Source organism: Moschus berezovskii, chromosome 7, assembly GCF_049115385.1.
Source record: "Moschus berezovskii isolate FMDL1 chromosome 7, NW_MosBer_1.0, whole genome shotgun sequence".
In the NCBI taxonomy this organism is placed as follows: Eukaryota; Metazoa; Chordata; class Mammalia; order Artiodactyla; family Moschidae; genus Moschus; species Moschus berezovskii.
In genome coordinates, this window is record NC_142466.1 from 85704601 (window position 1) to 85727470 (window position 22870).

The 22870-nt window shown below is 42.2% G+C and overlaps 1 protein-coding gene across 3 annotated transcripts in view; it reads left to right on the forward strand.

The window, feature by feature from the left end:
- NTRK2 (neurotrophic receptor tyrosine kinase 2) overlaps positions 1-22870 on the forward strand; it is a 409841-nt gene that overhangs the window by 327552 nt on the left and 59419 nt on the right. For all 3 annotated transcript variants that reach the window (XM_088838074.1, XM_088838072.1, XM_088838073.1), the window contains one exon: positions 4896-5130. In XM_088838074.1, the coding sequence (XP_088694200.1) occupies positions 4896-5130 (235 nt within the window). The remainder of the gene's footprint in view (positions 1-4895; positions 5131-22870) is intronic.

A 22870-nucleotide genomic window follows, 5' to 3' on the forward strand; every position in this document is an offset into this window, starting at 1 on the left:
TAGCTTTGTTCGTAGTGATTCTTTCTAAGGCCCACTTGACTTCACATTCCAAGATGTCTGGCTCCAGGTGAGTGATCACGCCATCGTGATTATCTTTGTCATGAAGATCTTTTTTGTACAGTTCTTCTGTGTATTCTTGCCACCTCTTCTTAATATCTTCTGCTTCTGTCGGTCCAGTGGTTAGGGCAAGGAAATTTCATTGCTGGGAGCTAGGTTTAACACCTGGTCAGGGAATTAATATCCCTCAAGCCTCGTGGCAAGGCCAAACAAAACAGCTATTTATTGAGTCTTTCTAAGTTTTTTAAATGTTTTAAATATATCAACTTAATAAGCTATTATTACCATTATCCCTGGGACTTCCTATTTGGTTCTGGCAGTAAAGAATCTACATGCCAATGCAGGAGACCTAAGAGATGCATGTTCAGCCCCTGGGTGGAGAAGACCCCCTGGAGAAGGGCATGGCAACCCTCTCCAGTATTCTTGCCTGGAGAATCCCATGGACAGAGGAGCTTGGTGAGCTACAGTACATGGGCTTGCAAAGAATCAGACACAACTGACGTGACTTATCACAGCACAAAGCACACCAACATCCACAGTATACAGTTGAAAAAACAGTCACATGACTAGTGAATGACATCTGAGATTCAAACCCACAGCCCCTCGCTGCAAATCTCATTGTCTCAACCACATCAACACTTCCTCTTGAAGGGGCCATTAAAAACCAGAAGGGAAGCAGCGTTTTGTAGTGTTCTAGAGCCGCAATGGGTTTGGGTAGACTCCAGGAGTTGGTGATGGACAGGGAAGCCTGTCGTGCTGCGGTTCATGGGGTTGCAAAGAGTCGGACACGACTGAGCAACTGAACTGAATTGAAGAGCCACAAGAGTGTGGCTGAGTGTTTCTGCCACCCACACTGGAAGACAACAGGCCAAGGCAGGGAGGGAAGCCTCCCTGGTCAGAATCGTGACCCTGCTACCTGCTCTGCAAGCCCAGAGGGGCTCTTCCCATCTTGAGGCATGTTCTCCTGAAAGAGGTGAAATACGTTGTTATTTCCAAAAGCTGCAGGGTACCCTGTGGAGTGAAGCAAAGAGGTGTTGTCACCTTTGCTTGCACTCCTCTTAAGAACTTATTTAAAAGCCTTGCCTGCCCTCTTTTTACACCAGGACTTTCTACTTAAGATACACAGAACCGAGCAGGAGAAATGTCTGGTTAATAATGCAGGAGCCTGCACCACCCTGCAGGGGAGGGGGTACAGGGCAGGGGGCCCTGAAGAGCGCCTGCTTTCTAATGCTGTGGAGTGGACTGCTGCAGGATGGAGGTTTTGCACACACAGAGGTGGCCTTTTGCACTGGCCTCTAACTTTTTCTCTTTCCTAAAGTCTTTGCCACAGAAAGATTCTTAGAGGAGTCTGGATTTCTGGGGCTGAAATAAGGCTGTGTCCCCTCTGCTATCATGTGTGCATGTGTATTCATGAGGTTGTGTGCAGATGTGCCAAATTGCTTCAGTCATTTCAAACTCTCTGCTATCCTATGGACTAGGCTCCTCTCTCCATGGGATTCTCCAGGCAAGAATACTGGAGTGGGTTGCCATGCCCTCCTCCAGGGGATCTTCCCCACCCAGGGATTGAACCCATGTCTCTTAGGTCTCCTGCATTGGCAGATGGATTATTTACCACTAGCACCACCTAGGAAATCCCATTCATGAGGTTATAGAGGGTCAAAATGATCCAGACTGTACAAGCCATGTGATGCCATTTCTAAACACAGCAGTACCCTTTCCCCCTTCCACTTTCTCCCAGCAATTGACTTGTTCCTTAAATTGTACAGTTCCTGAAACTTCCAGTGGCTCTGTGAAGCTCCCAGTGCTAATTTTGTGGAAAGTTCTGTCCAGTGCCTATAGAAACTGGAGGACAGAGCAGTCCAGGTGCTGCCGTAATGCAGAAGGTGTAACTCCCAGGATTACGGATCCATCAACCAAAATAAAGAGGAAAATGTGTCAGAGAAGAAAGTTTGTGGGGACAACATCTACTCCGGTATTCTTGCCTGGAGAATCCCATGGACAGAGGAGCCTGGAAGGCTATGGCCCATAGGGTAGTAGAGAGTTGGAAATGACTGAAGCAACTTGGCACGCCTGCATGCAACCTCATGAATACACAGGCACACGTGATAGGAGAGGGTCAGTCAGTCAGTCAGTTCAGTCGCTTGGTCATGTCCAACTCTTTGCGAACCCATGGGCTGCAGCACGCCAGGTTTCCCTGTACATCACCAACTCCCAGAGCCTAGTCAAATTCATGTCATCACATCGGTGAGAGGTAAAACAGCCTTATTTCAGCCACAGATTACCTGTTGTCACAGCAGTTCACTCTTTGAATTGAATCTGTGACGATTTCACCCTGGCTTACATTTTCTGGGTGTTTCACGATTTCTCATAATTTATGTACATTTTTAGATCCCTTTCCTGGCGTTTCCTATGATGAGTGAAAATACTGTCACTTTCCCCTGCCCCTTTAGTGATAGGAAGGATTGGGCTTGAGTAACCTTTAGTGAGGGAATGGGGCCAGTTCTGAGAGCCTCGTCACAGGCCAACCACAAAAAGAAATGCACAGGGGATAATGCATGTTTTCATATCACCATCCATTTCTTTTTTTAAGGAAAACTCTATTTCAAAGCCTTTCCCTCTGGCTTTCAAGTGAAAATCCACAAGGCCCATACAAGCAGTGTCTAAAGCCTCTTCTGTCAGTGAAATCGTATTAGGAAGGCATAATCAGTATCCCCACTTCACAGGATGAGGAAGCAGACCCAGAGATGTCTGCACCCCCTGAGGTCAAAACTAGCATGTTCGAAGGAGATCAACTTCATTTCTGATAACCTAGAACCTTGGCCACTGCACCGTAAGACTTCTTACTCCAGTGAGAGAGTCTGAGCGGAAAGAAGCCAAGGCTTTTCCTGTATTCGCCTCGGTATGACCATTGGCAGTCAGGGCTGGAGTTTGAATGGAGGTGAAATAAATGTGTTAGGATTTGCCTTGTACAAAAACAGGAAAAGTTATATCCAGATGTCTTCGGATAAAAGGAACCTAAGTGACAGCCCCAGTGGCTCAGTCAGTAAAGAATCCACCTGCAATGGAGGAGATCCAAGTTTGATCCCTGGATCGGGAAGATCCCTTGGAGAAGCAAATGGCTGCCCACTCCAGTATTCTTGCCTAGGAAATCCCATGGACGGAGGAGCCTGGCAGGCTACGGTCCATTGGGTCGCAAGAGTCAGACACAAATTAGCAACTACAGCCAAATCAAATGATAACCCAACATAATAGACCTTTGGATTTTTGACTAATGAGAAAATTACAGATTGGTCATCGTTGACTCAATGACATGAGTTTGAACAAACTTCAGGAGATAGTGAAGGACAGGGAAGCCTGGTGTGCTGCAATTCATGGGGTCACAAAAAGTCAGACAGAACTGAACAACTGAAAAGCAACAACCACAAACTGGACGCTCTAAAAGACATTCCCAGGTCATAGGGCTGGAAACAGCCAGAACTGGGAAATTCCCCACCTCCTTGTCCAGTGCTTATTCTCTGAAAATGCAAGAACAAAATGTCTGGTGACAGTGTGTTTTGGGAGCCACTATGGCTGGAGCCATGGTGGGAGGGACTATGGGGCTGGCCGGTAGGAGGAGGGGCAAGACAAGTTGGATGTTCTTGAATAATTCTGGCTCTTATTTTCAAATACTGATACAGCTCTGGAACACTGTGGATGGGGTCACCCACTTTAAAATTTGTTCAGAATCTTCTATGTTTATTTGAAGTGCTTCCAACTGTCCTGAAGGATCTTCTCCCTTGTTTGCCTTTGGAAGGGAGAAGCCCTTAGACTGTCCTGGCAGGTCCAGCAGCACAAGTAGCCTTTCCTCCTGGCCCTGCAGTGTGCCCTCAGTCCATCAGGGCAGTGACTCCAGTCTTAGCTCACCAGGCAGGATTCTAAGTTGGGGAATGCAGGGTAGAGGTAAGGGGTTAACAGTGGCATCCTAAGACTGAGACCCTCCCTTCCCTGAAGCACATGCCACTGTTCAGATGCCTTAAGTTGCCACACAGCTGGGAAAAAACTGGATAAGACAGAAGATAAAGAAGATCTACAACAGCACCATACTTCAGCACTCCCCACACATAGTATAGGGAATAAAAGTTGCCCCAGTGAGAGACTAAATGTTTTGTGATTCAAAAAGCTGCCCTCTGTGGTGGCCAGTGCAGTTGGAGCTGGAGATCAGGGATGGGGGTGAGCTGAAGGAGATGGTATTTTTCACTGGGAATGAATGCCTGGGATGAGGATGCCCAGTTATTTTGCCGAGCTGGGCTTGAGGATGACAAGGGTAGCTTGAAACCATGTTGGGCCATGGAATGGGTGAAGTGGGGATTAACTCTGGAGGGACCAGCTTGGGTGAGGGCCCTCTGCTGCAGGACGTGGCTGAGAGGGGGAGAGCTGGGGCTCCTGCTGGGGTGCAATGACTCCTGACTCCAGGAGAGTGAAACTCTCCCCCAGTGTTTTATTTTAATTTGCATATTTTTTTGTTCACTCTGTTTTTGCTTCAGCCACCCATTGCTTTCTAGGGTTTTGGAATCTAGCCAGTGCCTGACCCCAGCGTAGTTCCAGAGCCCTAAAAGGTGAACCTGTCTGTATGTTGAGGGAGCTCTGTTCAGGCCCATGGGGTCCTGAAAATGTTAGACTTTCTGGGAAATTAAGCCTGGATACTCTGGAGGCTTTGGAGGTAAAACTATGGATGGATTGTCCTTGCCTCTTATTTTCACTAAGGCAAGCAGTATCCCCACACCAGCAGCTGATGAGGGGCACAGGACCCCTCAAGGCAAAGGGCCGAGGCTCCATGAGGCCTTTCGTGTCCTCCCCAGGGCGCACGGACCGGATGCGGTGCTGATGGCCGAGGGCAACCCACCGACGGAACTAACGCAGTCGCAGATGCTGCACATCGCCCAGCAGATCGCTGCAGGCATGGTCTACCTGGCGTCGCAGCACTTCGTGCACCGAGACCTGGCCACCCGGAACTGCCTGGTGGGCGAGAACCTCCTAGTGAAGATCGGGGACTTTGGCATGTCCCGGGACGTGTACAGCACTGACTACTACAGGGTGAGTGGCTGCACCCAGGAGGAGACCCCAGGGCCCTCCTTCCCCGGGGACCTCTTGTTGTATTCATGTGCTCGGGCTGCCACAACAGAATACTACAGGCTCAGTGGCTCGCAGAGCAGAAGATGATTTTCACACAGTTCTGGAGGCTGGAAGTCCAAGGTCAAGGTGACAGTAGGGTTGGTTTCTTTTAAGGCTTCTCCCCTTGGCTTACAGTCTGTGCCTTCTTGTACGTCCTCACATGGTCTTTTCTTTGTGCACATACATCCCTGGGGTCTCTCTCTGTGTCTACATTTCTTCTTACAAGAATGCCAGTCAGACTGGTTTAAAGCCCGCCCTAACGGCCTCATTTTAGTTTAATCATGTCTTTAAAGGCCCATCCCTGAATACAACTGCATTCTGGGATGCTAGGGGCTTAGGCTTCTACATGTAAATCTGGGGAGGACATAACTCAGCCCGCAACACCATCCTGTCCTTTCCATGGTTCTCTAGATATTGTCAAGAGAAAGGTTTCAACATGAGAGTTGGGCCAGGGGAAGCCTGAGGACTTTAGGAGGCCATGAAGTTAAAGGATTTGGAGGTTTGGCTTTGATTCTGTGAAATTATGCCTGGAGCCTTTTGTTTGAGGTTTGACTTTAGGTGAACTTGTTCACATAAATGAAGGTACTCTAAGATGCTGGAAGTTCCCACTGAGAACCATCTTGGTTGGTGGCCATCTTGGTAAGAGGTTCTGTCCTACCCAGTCTGTCTGGGGTTCCACTCTTTAACATGCTAATGGCTAGAATTGTATTCAGTGATGCAAATCCAAGAGTTGGCCCCCTTGGAATATTAGAGTTGTTAACTGAGATCTCAGAACTCGGGTATGAAAAAAAAGGGTCATTTCTGGAAACAGGGAAGTTGTGATATTGAAAGTGAAGATTTGGGGTCGTGTTCTACCATCTCAAACCCCCCATTTTTTTCTTGTTGTCATGCTTGATTTTTAAGGGCAGAGGGATGAAGGGAGGAAAAGAAATAAGTGTTCTAGAAATATACCACCTAAAAAGATAAAACCTATAACTGAACTAATTTTTGTACTAGATTGGGCCTGGTGAAGAACATGCCTGTCCTTGCTTTTGCTCCTCCCATCATGACTTATCTTTGGGGAAGAACCTCCTCCTTTTGTCTCCTATACTCCTCCTTGCATATCCATCACCTCAATGTCTGCCTTTTAGCTGAGCTGACTTTGCTACAATTGGTCTAAGACAATGAACCCATTGCCTAGCTGCATATTCTTCTGTAGATTGTTTTGTGGGGCTTCTTCCTTTGTCATTTTGATAAGCATTGTGATAAGCATTTTGATAAGCACCTGTTCTAAGTCTCATGATGACTAGTTTGGTATAAAAAGCTAAAACATGGCGGGAGGTTACATGCCAATGGATGTGTGTTCTCTGTTAGCTCTGCTTCCTTGGCAGGAAGTGGAGAGACAGGGGCATTTCCCTGCCCCAGGAGATAAACGAACACATGGGTTCTTCCTTAAAAACAATCTTTACTGATCTTGATGAGCATCCAGGGAAGAAACATGTGGCCCTGGCAATGGCTCTCCTTTTCACAGTAAGTTAGTAAAGGTTTCAGAGTGGTCTGGCACAAAATAAGTGCTCAGTAAATATTTTCAACTTTATCATTATCCAAATCAATAAAGCTATGCTTCATTCTCAAAGCTATGACTGAACGAGGTGGAACTCAGTGTCCTTTTCTACAATCTCTAGAAAAATAATTCTGAAGAAAAAGACTGAAAAACTTAACAATATGAAGATAAATTACCCAATTATAAAATAGGTGAAAGATTTAAGTTTTTTTTGGTGCCCCCAAAGAAAATATACAAATGGGCAATAAGTACATAAAATGCTGCTCAACATCATCAGTCATTAGGGAAATGTAAATCAAAACCACAATGAGGTACCACTTCACATCCACTGGGCAAAATAGACAATAAGAAGTGTTAACAGGGATGTGGAGAAATTGGAACCCTCATAAATTGCTGGTGGGAATGTAAAATGGTGCAGTTGCTTTAGAAATAGTTTGGTAGTTCCTCAAAATGTACAACAGAGAGTCATCATATAACTCAGAAATTCTACTCCTTGGTATATACCCAAGAGAATTAAAACCGTATGTACACGCACACACACGCACACAAATGAAAGAGCAGCATTTTATTCATAGTATCTCAAAAGTGGAAACAGTTTAAGTGTCCATCAAACAGTAAACAGATAAAAAAATGTGATCATCCATATGATGGCCTATTATTCATTAATTAAAAGGAATGATGTGCTGATTCATGCTGCAATATGAACCTTGAAAACATTATTATGGTTAAGTGAAGGAAACCAAGCACAAAAGGTCACATACTACATGATTCCATTTATATGGAAAGCCAGAATAGGCAAATCCACAAAACAGGAGGTAGATTAGTGGTTGCCGGAAGCTGGGGGACAATGGAGAATGAGAAGTGACTGGTTCTGGATATGGAGTTTCTTTTTGGAGTGATGAAAATGTTCTATAATTGTGTAGTGTAATGGTTGTTTAGTATGTGTGTGAGTATAATAAAAATCATTGAACATGTACTTTAAAAGGGTAAATATTATGGTAAAAAAAATATATCTTGATTTAAATAGCCTTTAAAATACTAGCAAAGCAATGACCATCATTATAGACACAAGAATTTAGCTTTGGTCATCTATGCATTTTAAAACACTGTCATTTGTCATCTACTGTATATTCTGATTTTCTTAAAAAGAAAATCCTCCACTTAGTGACATTTTCTTGAAGTATTTTCTTCTGAATAGATTGGAGGAAATAATGATTCCCAGTTTCTTTATTTGTTAGATGTTCTTCACAGAACTATCCAGGTCATTAAGAAATGTGCTTCAGGTGCCACAGTGATTTAATCCCCCCACCATGGTCCCTACTCAGTTGCAGCTTCAAGGTTTATATGTTCGCTTTGTTGTTTGTTGTTCCCATTGAGGATAAGGAGAAAGAACCAGCCTTACCTTGACCTCTGTGACAGGTGGGCTGGGTGGGATTTGGTACAAAGTTGATGATGAGCATAAAAACTGGCCGATTTAGTAGTAGCTTAGAAAAAACAAGAATTTCATTTTGCTGTCTCTAAAATTTTCAAATGGCAATCTACTTTTTGGTTCCATGAAAGTATTTATTGTCATAGAACTCATTTGTAGAATATCTTTGCTTATTCAAATATCAAAAGCCTATCCATGGAGTTCATTCTCTTGAGTTTGTCCAATGGACAAGTAGAAGCCATTGCTCTGTTTCTGCGTGTGAGTCCAGCATGACTTTGTGTGGCTATCTCCCAGGACACTTTTGCTTTCACATAAGTTACCCACCTGTTGGATCATCCATAAGCTTAGTGGTAAGCCCATCCCTATCATGGTTTCTCTTCATCTTTTCTGCCATGGAAGCTGGGGAATCTGTTCTCCTTACAGCTCATTTGTGGGCACATTTTTGTAGTTATTTTGTCTTAATTTCTTCAAAAGCCTTCACACTCCAAAGTGGGGAACTGCTGTGGCTGATACAGGCTATCCTCATCACCACTGTTAATATCCTTCCTGCACAGCAGTGGAGGAGGACTTTTGTCTTCATCAGGGGTATCTTCCATGGAAAGATGCTGTTTGGGCATGGAGTCAACTGGATTAAGGAGTTACGTGTTCTTTATCTTTAAGCAAGAACCAATCCCGCTGGCAGCCTGAGCCTTCTGCTCATGGTGGCTTGTGAGCTGCCTTGCGGGGTGGCCCCAGCTCTGTGTGATCCATGGCAGGAGGGGAGGGTGGCAGCTGTTCCTCCATCATGGGGTAGCTGGCAGCACCAGGAAACGGCTGCCTCAAAGCTTCCTCCCTGTTGCAGCTGAGCTAATTATATCTTCCTAAAGAAGGAAGAAATCAGAACACTACATTTGCATTGAAACCAGCCTGATATGGCAGGTCCAAAATTACTCTAGCATTTATGTTCTCTGAATTGTTTTAATTAGCAGCTCTGCAGTACCAGTCTTTCATTTCGTTTTTATTCCTTCCCTCCACTGGCAAAGCCTGGCATTTAGGAAGCATCTGAACCAGATTTCTGTCGCATTCTGCCCGTCAGAGACCTAGGATCTCAGTCTACTTGATCATTACTATAACTCAGTAGATCCACTGAATTTTTTTAAATGTGCCTTTAGTATTTTCCATGATTTGGTTTCAACATGCCTTTAAAATGAATGGTGACCATTGGTGAGAACAGAGCCCCGAAGATCTGAAATCCTCACTTTTAAGTCTTATACAACACTTTGAATTTTAGTTTTATGGTAGTGGGGGTAAGCAATCCTATCCTTTAATTCATCTTTCACTTAAGAAAAAACAAGGAAACAGAAGTAGAAAGTTCATTAATAGTGGACATTTAAAGTAGCAAGTGAATCTAACTTGGTTAAAGGTCATGGTGAGAATCCTAAAGTGTTAAAATGATATAAACAAGCCCAGAAATCATCTGCAAGTGCTTAATACAGTTTATCAAGAGCAGAGAGAAAGGAAGACAAGTTTTGTTAAAAATAAGCTGATATAACAAGTAGCAAAAATAACTGTTTTGAACTTTAGGTACCTTGTCCCTTATTCTGCCTACCCTGGAGGAAGAAGGGTGGTAAACTAGAAAATAAAGTCCTGAACCATAGAGGAGAGAAGGCTTAGGTAATTTAAAAACTGGACAAGCACATGAGAAATAATCAAGGGTTAATTTTCATACCTTGGTCTTGAAAAAAAAAGTGTTTATTTTTTTAAAGAATATTTGCTTGTAATGTGAGCATTTCTAAATAGATAGGTAGGTAGATGATAAATAGATTGATGGATGAGTGGATAGATTGTTGAGTAGATAGGTAGATCTTAACTCCACAGATGTTTTTACTGTGCTGTGTAAAATGCTCAGGTCATCCCCACTTTGAGGAGCAGCACTGTGTCTACCTGGTGATAACTGCTGATTCCTAAGAGATAACTTCAGTTCTACCACCTCCCTGACTTCCTCCAAGCAGAATAATGGCTGACAAATCTGTGATCCCTCAATACTTCTTAGAAATAAGTGTTACAGCGCAGAGCATTTTGCATCATGGAAATCTGTTCGTGTCTTCTCATTGATGTGAGAGCAGAGAGAGGACAAATCTTATATAGCTTTGTATCTGTGCAAACTGGCAGAGTGCACGGCACAGACTAGGTATGCTGAATAGGACACATATAAGGAAAAGCCTTGATGAATGTGTCTTTTTAGCTCTATTGATGAAAACTGAAGATAATCAGACTTGCAGACAGGCCTGGTGCTGGGTCTAGGAGCACTGCCTTCAGGAAGTAAAGCTAGAGATACAGGGACATCTTTATTAATTTATCAGACAGGTTATTATCAGTAGAAAGCCCAGAGCTGAAACTTATGTACATTAACACTATAGTGGACAAACTTCCTCTGATATATTCGCCTAGAACCCTTAAAACCAGACAGAACATTCATTTAAAAAGGCAACACATCTTCTTGAAAGAAGAATGTTCTCTGTCATTAACTCTCTTTTGCAGATACCATTTCCTTATTTTTCTCCTTAATAGATACTCACACGATGACTCTTAACTTTCACACAAACAATTATAGACCTTTTCAGTTAGGTTCTTTTGATTAAAGTGGCCCAGGAAACATAAGAGGTTGTTTATTCTATGAAATCATCTTTAATTTTATGTCTTGAACAACAATGAGAGAAAAAGCACAGTTCAGAGGAACCTGTCTGTTGGACAGAAATCAGAACATTGAATTCAGGCTAATTCTATGTTAAAGTAGATTTGCATAAATTGTTTTAAGATTCTAAATTGACTCAATTTGTATTCAAGCCTCCCTAAGAAGCTTTCACGTATGCTTTGGAGTTGTAACAGGGTGGGTGAGTGTCCATTTATTCATTCATTCAATAAACATTAATGAAGCAGCTGCCATGTGCTAGATACTGTACTAAATAATAAAGGCAGAGTCTTTAGACGTGTGATAATGGCTTCCTTGGTGGCTTGGCAGTAAAGAATCTGCCTGCAATGTAGGAGATGTGAGTTTGATCTCTGGGTTGGGAAGATCCCGCCTGGAGGAGGGCGTGGCAACCCACTCCAGTATTCTTGCCTGGAGAATCCTGTGGACAGAGGAGCCTAGTGGACTATAGTCCATATGATTACAAAGAATTAGACACTACTGAAGTGACTGAGCACACAGCACAGTGTGATGAAGGGGCTTCCCAGTTGGCGCTAGTGATAAAGAATCCACCTGCCAATGCAGGAGACACAAGAAACATGTGTTCCGTCCCTGGGCTAGGAAGACCCCCTGGAGTAGAAAGTGGCAACCCACTTCGGAATTCTTGCCTGGAAAATTCAATGGACATAGGAGCCTTATGGGCTACAGTCCATGGGATCACACAGAGCTGGACACAACTGAGTAACTGAACACAATGTGATGGATGCTGAAATATCAATAGAAATATGTTTTGGGAACCCTAAAAAGAAAGCTTCCAGTCTGCTTTGGGAAATCAGAGTCAAGTTCACAAAGACAGGCATTTGAACTGGTATTTAAGATATGAACCAGGGATTTATCTATTGGCAAGAAGGCTGTGGACCATAAGGGGAGGGGGGAATTCTTGGCATAGGAGGTAGCATAGGAAAAGAAATGATGTGAAAACATCATAATGCATGGCCTGGGAATGAGGCTCCTTTACATACCCTTGAGGCTAAAAAAGTAGGCTATTCACACTATTATCAGACTTCACAGCTGCCTGTTTGCTATGCCAAATTCTTTGAACTTGGTCCTTTTGTCAGTGAGAAGCTGCTGAGAGATTTTATGCCAGAAAGTGACATGTCAGATTGCATTCTGGCAGCTTATGAAAATAGATCTGCCCAACAGATCCCCAGATCTCCACTGCTGTATGTATTTGATTGGTCTAGTGCAATGTCTCTCAAACTAGATCCATTAGCTTATCCCTCTCTTTCACCAGTAAAAGACATTCATGATCACTAAGGTAAGCAATAATTTCCTTGCCACAGAACTCCTTCGAGCCTTTAATCTATTACTGGGACTTGTGGCCTTTTCAGAAGGGCTAGAGAAAGTGGCCAAAGTCTGTGCAAAAGAGCTGGCCTGGTTCAGAGCCCTGGTTCTATCCAGAGCTTTGTCCAGAGCCCTGGTTCCATCCATTTACCAACTAGTGCAGCCTGTTAGCAGATGATAGGATAAATCCTCTTGGTTTTTATTCTTCTGAGTTTCTTACTCTTGAAATCAAGAGTCCTTCCTCTTTGTATGCAGAAGTACTACATTCAGAAATTGGTGTTTTCAGGTGTGCTGAGAAGGATGGTAGGCAATAGCCCATTGAGTTGCATGGACCAGAAGGGTTCTGATTCCTCAAAGTACTAAGAAGTATCTTCAGTAGATACTTTCTCCCATTTTTACCCATCTGGAAGCAGTTAGACTTCAACTGTTTTATATCTGTCACATTCCATATCTTTGCATCACTGAGACCAGAGCCCCTTAAAAAGGACACTGACAATAAAGACCTAACAATGATGTAGAGAAAAGAGCATCCAACTGTGATCCTAAAGACAAAAGTTCAAATATCTGATTTCCCTTTTCTAGCAGTTACTTGGGAATGCACTTAGCATTTAGCTACTAGTAGTAGGCCAAGCAGATAAGGAATTGCTTTTGTTCACACTACAAGAAATTTACTGGTGGGCAGTTTTCTAATGGGTTCTGAAGCTTTCCAGCGTCAGAGCAATTTACTGGCACTTGACATTTTCTTGATCTTTTATTCATGGCTGAAGGATGGTTGCCTCAATTCCAAATATGTCAAAACTGCAGTTGGAGGAGAAAGGAGGCAGGATGGATGCAGGGAAAAAATAATTTCTACCTATATACCTTTCTTTCATCAGAAAGTAACTCTTTCCCAGAATTCTTCTGCAAAGACTCCTTCTCATACCTCACTAACCACACATGGGCCAAGACCAAGGACTGAACTTACTAGCAGAGATCAATGGCTTTCTGAAGATCTAGATAAACTGTGATTGTACTACGGGTGAAAAGGAAGCCACAGTGAGTGGCTTTGAGAAGAGCAAAGAAACCTTTCCGTGCTCACCTTAGGTGCCATCATGGCCTCTGTTTCTTTATTCTCAATGAGCATCTGCCTTTAAAACTTGCTGAGTAAAATAAATTGAAGTGCTACATATTAACTGCTAAAAAATAAAATTGCTGGCATTTTTCAATAGGAGAGTTTTATTCCTCTATATATAATGCATCTTTTTCCTCAAGCTGCTTTAAAGATTTTCCCTTGGATTCACTGGGTTTCTTGGATTTGTGGGCTTATAATTTTCATCAGTTTGAATATTTTGGGCCATTATTCTTTCCAATATTTCTTCTATGCCCTCACTTACTTGTAGGGACTCCAATTTCACTTTTATTAAGTCACTTAAAGCTTCCTTATGGCTCACTGAGCTCTTTTTATATTTTTGGATTCTCTTTTCTTTGTGTGTTTCATTTTGGATGATTTCTATTATTTTGTCTTCAGCTTCCATAAGTTTTTCTTCTGCAGTGTCTAATTTTCCTTCATTCCCATTCATTGTAGTTTTCATATCACTTATTCAAGTTTTCATTCCTACAAGTTCTATATGGATCTTTTCTTGTATCTTCCATTCTAATTAACTCTAAAGACTCTGATGCTAGGAAGGATTGGGGGCGGGAGGAGAAGGGGACGACAGAGAATGAGATGGCTGGATGGCATCACCGACTCAATGGACATGAGTTTGAGTGAACTCTGGGAGTTGGTGATGGACAGGGAGGCCTGGCGTGCTGTGATTCATGGGGTCGCAAAGAGTCGGACATGACTAAGCGACTGAACTGAACTGAACTTTTATAATAAATGTTTATTATAAACATTTATACTTAAATTTATATTTATATATGAAATTTATATTTAAATGTTTATATTATCAAACTATAATTTTACAATTATGCTTTATAAATTTGTAATAAATATTTCAGTATGTTTGAATGTAGTTCTATCATGTGTGTCAGTCCTGGATCCATTTTCATTGTTTGATTTTTCTCCTTATCATGGATATTTTCCAAGTGCTTTGTATGCCTTATGATTTTAGATTGGATGCCAGTCATTGTGAATTTTATCTTGCTGTATGCTGGATATTTTGCCTTACTAAAAATATTTTTGAGCTTTGTTCTGAAATGTGGTTATAATGCCTTGAAACTATTTGATCCCTTTGTGTGTTGCTGGTATGATTTATTAGGCATTTCGAAATCATTGCTTACTTTAGAACTAATAATTCCCCATTGCTTAGGCAAGATCTACTAGGCACTCTACCTAATTCCCCATGAATCATGAGGTTTTCACTCTGCTTCATGGGAGCTGGCAGTATTCCTGGTCCTGTGGGAGCAGTGGGCACTGATCCTTTTGGGTTGTTCTTTCCCAGCCATTGAGAGTGTCCTCACTTGCATGCAATGATCAATGCTCAGCTGAATACTTGAAAGGCACCTTCTGTAGCTCCTCAGAGTTTTCTGTGTGCAGCTCTCTCTTCTCTGGTTTTGTGTCTTATCCACTCTAGTCACCTTGATCTCTTCGGGTTCTCAGCTCCATCTCCTCAACTCAAGGAGCGTGCTGTGCTCCACCAATGAATGAATTAATCTTGGCAACCATGGGACTCACTATGTTTGTTTCTAATCTCCCAAGAATCATGATCTCTAATTGCCTGTTATCTAGTGTCTTGAAAATAATTGTTTCATATATATATATTTAAGTCAGTTTTTGGTTGTTTCTGATGAGACAGTATACTTTTTCCCTGTCACTCCACGTTGCCTAAAAGTAGAAGACAGTTGCCATCTCTCAATGATGATTAATATGTCATTAAAAAAAATCTATCAGTGAACTACTTGTAAGCTGCAATAAAGAAAACAAGTTCTCCCACCTCTTTAGATCAGCTACTTCCTGTGAAGGATTTTTTCTTTTTAATTAAGTAACTTACATTTACATAATACTTCTACAATCAAAGTTTTCCTGCCTACACAAGATTATTACTTTCGTAAGAGAGTAGATTTTCTCCATCTTCAGTGAGTGTTGAGCAAGAGAAAATTATCTAAGCTTCCTTGTTACCTCTGAGAGATTCCCAAGGCTCAAAATGTGAACTAGTTCAAGAAAGCTTTGGAAAAAGCTATGTGAGCAGAATATTAATAACACTCCACACTTTTCACATTTTCCCACAGTCTCTGTCCTGTGGTCAGGGACAGAGCACCTTGGATGGATAAGAACTGAATTCATCCAATATGGTATTGCATATATAATTTTTAGCCATGTCTCTCCAAAATGTAGATTCTGAATGAGATGTATTCTCTTTCCTAAAGAAAACCACAAATCTCTTGGGGAGAAGAAACATAATGAATCACTCTAATGCTAGGCATGTTGTGAAGTGTAGAGATAAATTGATTTTTATTGGCATGTGGGATGAAATCTGGGAGAGAAATAGAATTTGACTTGAGTCTTAAAGAAAGAATGAAGCAACTGGCAAAGAATTAATCTCAGAAATATACAAGCAACTCCTGCAGCTCAATTCCAGAAAAATAAGCAACCCAATAAAAAAATGGGCCAAAGAACTAAACAGACATTTCTCCAAAGAAGACATAGAAATGTCTAACAAACACATGAAAAGATGCTCAACATCACTCATTATCAGAGAAATGCAAATCAAAACCACAATGAGGTACCATCTCACCCTGGTCAGAATGGCTGCTCTCAAAGTCTACAAATAATAAATGCTAGAGAGGGTGCAGAGAAAAACTCTTACACTGTTGGTGGAAATGCAAACTAGTACAGCCACTATGGAGAATAGTGTGGAGACTCCTTTAAAAAACTGGAAATAGAACTTCCGTATGACCCAGCAATCCCACTGCTGGGCATACACACCGAGGAAACAAGAATTGAAAGAGACACATGTACCCCAATGTTCATCTTGGCACTGTTTACAATAGCCAGGGCATGGAAGCAACCTAGATGTCCAGTGGCAGATGAATGGATAAGAAAGCTGTGGTACATATACACAATGGAATATTTATCACTCAGCTATTAAAAAGAATGCATTTGAATCAGTTCTAATGAGGTAGATGAAACTGGAGCAGAGCAAAGTAACTCAGAAAGAAAAACACCAATACAGTATATTAATGTATATATATGGAATTTAGAAAGAGGGTAACGATGACCTTATATGCGAGACAGCAAAAGAGACACAGATGTAAACAACAGACTGTTGGACTCTTGGGAGAAGGCGAGGGTGGGATGATTTGAGAGAATAGCATTGAAACATGTCTATTATCATATGTTAAATAAATCGCCAGTCCAGGTTCGATGCATGAGGCAGGGTGCTCAGGGCTGGTGCACTGGGATGACCCTGAGGGATGGGATGCGGAGGGAAGTGGGAGGGAGGGTCAGGATGGGGAACACATGTACACCCATGGCTGATTCACGTGAATGTATGGCAAAAAACCACCACAATATTGCAAAGTAATTAGCCTCCAATTAAAATTTTAAAAAATTTATAAAAAAGAAAGAATAGCAGATGCAGGTGGTATTGAACTTAAAGACTATTGCAGATGACTGAAGTTATAATCAGGACTAGGTGACCTGATTACAAGTACTTCTCAGGTAGAATGTACTTCTTCTAACAGTAACCTCCATAATGCCTCACACAGCGCTGACCTCTTTCTAGGTTCTTACTGATTATGATAAGTGCCTAAAAGGAAGATCTAAGAGAGCTTGTACACCATTCCCCTTGAAGTCTTTGGAAGTTAAGATTTATCCATAATAGTGGGACTTCAGGGTGGAAATAGGTCCTAGGTGCAAGTATGATTTGACTTTATCTCTCAACTCTCCATAAAACTTTCTTAGAATTCTGTCCTCAGGCAGTTAGTTCACATTCCTGTTTGGTCTATTGATCCAGATTTGAAGAATTATAAAATTACAAGATATTGTTATAACAACCTAACCTGATCTGTGTACATATGAAGACATTAAAAACTCCAGGATGTATACCTCTGCAGAGTGACAACAGCTTCTCTTGGTAGTCATTAATTGGCGGTCGTGACAACATAGTAAAGGCCTAAAAACTGAAAAATTCTACTTACCTAATAAAAACAAGTTCCAAATTGAATTCCACTAAGAGAATTCTCAAACATAAAGTTGCTTTAGAATGTGCGTGCTAAGTTGCTTCAGTCATATCTGACTGCAACCCTATGGACTGTAGCCTGCTAGGCTCCTCTGTCCATGGGATTTGCCAGGCAAGAATACTGGAGTGGGTTCCCATACTCTCCCCCAGGGGAACTTCCTGACCAAGGGGTCAAACCTGAGTCTCCTGCTGTTCTTGCATTTCCAGCGGATTCTTTTTTTTTTAAATTTTTTTAAGCTTATTTATTTTAATTGGAGGCTAATTACTTTCCAATATTGTATTGGTTTTGCCATACATTGACATGAATCTGCCCCGGGTATCCATGTGTTCCGCATCTTGAACCCCTCTCCCCCACCCCTCCCCATACCATCCCTCTGGTTCATCCCAATACACCAGCCACGAGCATCCTGTATCATGCAACAAACACTCTGTGGGAGAGAGCAAGAGTGGGATGATTTGGGAGAATGGCATTGAAACATGTGTATTATCATATGTGAAACGAATTGCCAGTCCAGCAGATTCTTTACCACCAAGCCACTGGGGAAGCTCTACTTTAGGATATCCAACAGTTAGACAACTTCTCAAGTTCTTTTCATGCTAAGGAGGCATAGCAGGGTGACCTTACCTAGTGCTATCATGCATCCCAGGCTTGACCATGTCTCTGAACAACTCAAAGTGATTTCTTCAAAATATTGATCACTGGGTCTCACCTTAGATATACTGATCCAGCATCTCTGAAGATGAGAATTAGGAATTTATACTTTTAACAAGCTTCTTAATTGAGCCCAAAGTACAGTCAGGTATAAGAATTATCTTGTTTCTGCTCAGCAGCATTTATAGAAAGTAGGTAATATGGTCTCATCTATGCTAAGATTTACATAGTAATTCTATGAAAGATCTTAATTGTCAAGCTTCAGAAATAGAGTAAGTGCTGTTAAAACTTCTTTCAAACTTGACCTATTATTTTCCTGATGGAGATAGTGCTATAGTAATTAATGGATCGTTAGGACTTCCAGTGGGAGAAACTCTTCAGATTTTAATCACTATCATAGAGTCATGTTCTACTCTTCTTATGTTCAGAGCCTAGATCCACTGAACCTTGGCATTTCTGAATTGGTAAATGGAATATCATTTGATGTTCTCCCCCCTCATCCCGGGAGGTAAGCTTGACTCATTGTCTGGCTAAGTATTGTCAAAGACAACAGAAGGAGAGAGAGAGAAAAAGCAGCAGGTTCAAATTGCTGTGACAGGTACCTGGACAAGCCAACATCAGAGCAGTGATGCCTCCCTCCTGCAGGGACCCGGGGCTCCCCAGCTGGTCCTACAGTCTAGGCAGACCCCTGCTGGCTTTCTCTGTCACTGCATAATTGTATGTCTGTGTGGGTGACTGGTGGGGGCCCTGTGCAGGAAAAGCAAGAGAAAGCTTGTGAGGAGTCAAACAGCTTGTCAAGGTATCCTTGTGGGTGTCTGTATTGAAGTGTCACAGTATGAAGGCTTTTTATTAGCAGCTATTTTAGAATCCTCACACTGAAATGGAACAGTTTCTTCCCTACATGGCATTTCCAGGCTGGCTTCCTCCCTCACAGCCCTACGACAGCACTAGCCACCTCCTAAGGGGGTGGAGAACATGATGCTGGGCTCCTTTGACGGTGGAGCCAGCTATGTGGCCCACACCCTCAACCCTGGAGATAATTTGGTTCATTCACATGTTGCTGATGACGGGGATAGAATCCGTTTGAGCACAGAAACCTTTTGCGGAGTGTAGTCATTGATGCTCCAGTTTTTAGGGCACAGAGGGAGACTTTACTCCAAGGTGAAGTTGCACAGTGAATTAAGTCCCACATGAGCATTTTGCTATTGTTTTTGTGGCCACCTCAGGTATCTGAACTCTTCCCAGCTCTTTTAGAGCGAGTAGTGAATTTCTCCTGGAAAACTCATTAAGCTTCATTGTAGGAAACAATTGTGACCTTAAAAGGCCCCTGCTAATATCTTAGAGGGTTGATGTTGGGTCTTGTAAGGAAGACTAACTAACATTCAGGGGCCTCTTTTTATATCTCAGCTTGACATGTAACCTTCTCAACCACATGCAGACGAACAGAGTAATATTTGGAGAGGTGAGGTCAGTTTCCTGAGATCCCATAGCTCATCCAGGTGGCAGAACTGACATTGGAACCCCTGTGCTGGAAGGAAAAAGCCACGTTCTTCCCACTCTGAACCTCCCTGGTGCCCTCATCACATGTCCAGCTCCCCCAGTCTTCTCTCTGGGAGGTGGAGACAAGTTGCCTGGTGAATTCTCGAGTTCTGCCCTTAGTGGTCATACAGGTCCAGCTAGGACACTGGTTCACTGTGTAGCACAGATTCCTCAAGCTTGATTGGGTATAGGAGAAAAGGGGATGCATACTTTAAATTTTAGAACCCCAGCTTTAAAGGGCTTCAGATATAGCTTCTCAAGGAAGGAATCTGGATTCTTTCCAGATTCCAAATCTGGTTACTATGCCAAGGAACATGGAACCAGCAAACAGCAGACCTGGTTTCATCCTTACCTGCAGTATGTGTGCAGTGTGTAGCTCTGAGCAACTCATTTCACTTCTCTGACCTTACTTTCCATCTCAGTGAAAAGGCAAAGAAGTTTGTTCTGCCTGTTCCTTGATACTGTCATGAAGCCACCATGGAAGGCATAGAGAATATGTAATCAATGAACAGGAACAGCGTGGAAACCCTGTGGCGTACATTGGGCCCCATCTCCCATGTTTGCAGAAATGCTCTTAGATAAACATGCCAGAAACTTGGATGGGTTCCTAGGAATGTGGGCACTGTTTCAGATCTTTATAGGGTGGTCTCAGGGTGTCGACATAGGGGCACATACATTGGCCATCACTCTTTCAATTTTTGTCCCCTGGATTTATGACATTCCTCCCACGAGTGTTTTACAACCACTTTTTATACTCTGTTGCACAGCCCTCCCAGGCTAGAGTGATGTTTATGAGGTCTTTGAGAATGTCAAAGGACTTCCCTGATCCTTTCTGCCTGTTGATTTGTACTATGTATTTTTTCTACTATATCCTTAAAGACAACTTTAGCTGCTACTGCAGAAAACCCATTTTAATATTCTGTGTGATATGCTTCCTTTTTCTCTTTGTGGCCCAGAACTATCACTTGCTTACCTTTTGTCAGCCATGATTAGTCAAAACTATTTGCTTGAGCATGAAACACATATCATGAAGGGAAATCATCATGGCCTAAGCCACACACCCTGTAGCACCAACTTGGCTTCGACAGCATGGGACAGCCTCTGCCCTTTAGCAAGCTGATGAAGTCTAGGGACTCCTTCCCCAAATAAGGCTTTAAATGCATAACATAAAATACATGGAGCTAAACAGGTACACCGTTCCATTGCAGTACAGTTACAACATGTTTAAAATGTGATATAATAATGCCAGTGTTTTTATTAAAATATTCAATAATGAGATCTGGTGGCAGGTCTAATAACTCCTATAATTTACAGGTGATGAGCATAAATGATGTGTTGAGATACCTGCAACAACAATTATGTAACCTGAAAATATCTGCTTTTTATAGGTGACAATCTGTGGTTTGCTGCCAACGTTAAGGATTGGAAATACTAACTTTTGTTAGGTTAGTGAAAATTAGATGCAAACCAGGCTTACAGAACCCTCTGAATTTTTTCCATGGATCCCTTGAGAGTCTGTGCATTACAGGTCCTACTTTAGAACATTACAGACCAGTGCATGAATGACCATCAGTCAGGTATGGTGGAGTCCTGGCTGAGAACATTCTAGAGCATCTGAAGCATGGAGGTAGAGGTGGGGATTAGGGTAGCATACAGAATTTAGACTCTGGGGCCAGACTGCCTAGGTTCAAATTCCATTTCTACCTCTTACTAACTCTGTGACATTGAACATGCTCCTTTACCTCTCTACACTCAATTTCTTCAACTGTTAAATGGCAGTGACCATAATATCTTTTCAAATTACTGTTGCAAGGATTAAATGCACTTGAAATTGTACCCACCACATAGTGAGTATTTTGTGTGTCAGCTATCATTAAGTATTTTTGAACATTTAAAGAGAACCCCTCAGAGCTAAAGAGCATTGGAGTGAATCAGTCCTGGACAGGGCAGGCACATACCAATGTTTAACTATCCACAGGTTCAGCCCATGGAGAAGGAAATGGCAACCCACTCCAGTATTCTTGCCTGGAAAATCCCATGGATGGAGGAGCCCGGTAGGGGTCGCAAAGAGCCGGACACAACTGAGCGACTTCACTTTTCAGCCCATATTTCCTTACATCTCAAGGGTGCTACAGGGGTCTTTGCCAAGAGTCTTGATGAAATCAATATACTTCATGCTCTTGACATTCTCCCTTGTCCCTATCCTGTAGTTCACCTAACAAAAGGGATGACCACCTGCTATGACCTAATCTTGATGAACCTGTACTTGCTCCTGATCACCATTGCTTCTTTTTCCAAGTGCATTCAAACCCTTTTTAAATGGTACTAGTTTCTGTTAAATTTCAGTCCAGTTCAAAGGTCATGTTTGGTTGTAAGTTGTTTTTGTAATCTTTCTTCTTCACTCCCTTTTGAAAATTGTGTCAACGTTTGTTCGTCTCCCTTTATCATCTTTTCTTCTTCCTTTTACCTAGTTCCTACTGTTCACATAAATCTCAGGCTTAATATTGTCAAGAGATAGGCTGGGCATTCTTTAACTACACCCAGAGACACACATTCTTTTAAAAACAACTTTGAGTTCTCCATTTATTCATCTGCTTTGGGTTTCAAATTATTGTTGATCATATTTGTGTCATTTTTTTCTAAACTTTAGATCAATTGCCTTGATGGAACCAGATATCAAATATCAAAACAGGAATTGTATAGTTAATTTACTCAACAAATATTTTGGAGCACCTTATGTGCCCTAGGAGGGAAAAAGTGAGCAAAAATAGACACATCTCAGCCTAGTGAAGCTAATGGTCCAGCTGGGGAACCAGGCATTAAACAAATGAACATATGTAAGTAAGAGCTGTGATGAGTGTCATGAAGCGGATGTGCTGAGGGCTATAATTATCTATAACACGGGATCTGACCTCTGGAAAGACTGAGGTGTAGAATCTTTGAGCTGAATCCTGCAGGTTGGGAGGAGGAAACTACAGCCCAGGGGGAGAAAGCAACAGGTAGGAAGTCCTGTTGCAAGAGAAGCAGAGCATAACGAAGGAAACAAAAGATGGCCAGTGTGCTAAACACAGAATGTGAGGTGCCAATCCAGATGGAGAAGCAAAAAGGAAGAAAGGAACTGAGTCACAAAGGACCTTGTCAGCCACTTTTCATTATCATGAAAGAGTGAGATGCTGCTAAGAATTTCAAGCAAGATGTTATTGTTGTTTAGTTGCTAAATCACGTCTGACTCTTTGCAACCCCACGGACTGCAGCACTGCAGGCTTCCCTGTCCTTCACTGTCCCTCAGAGTTTTCTCAAACTCATGTCCATTGAGTCAGTGATG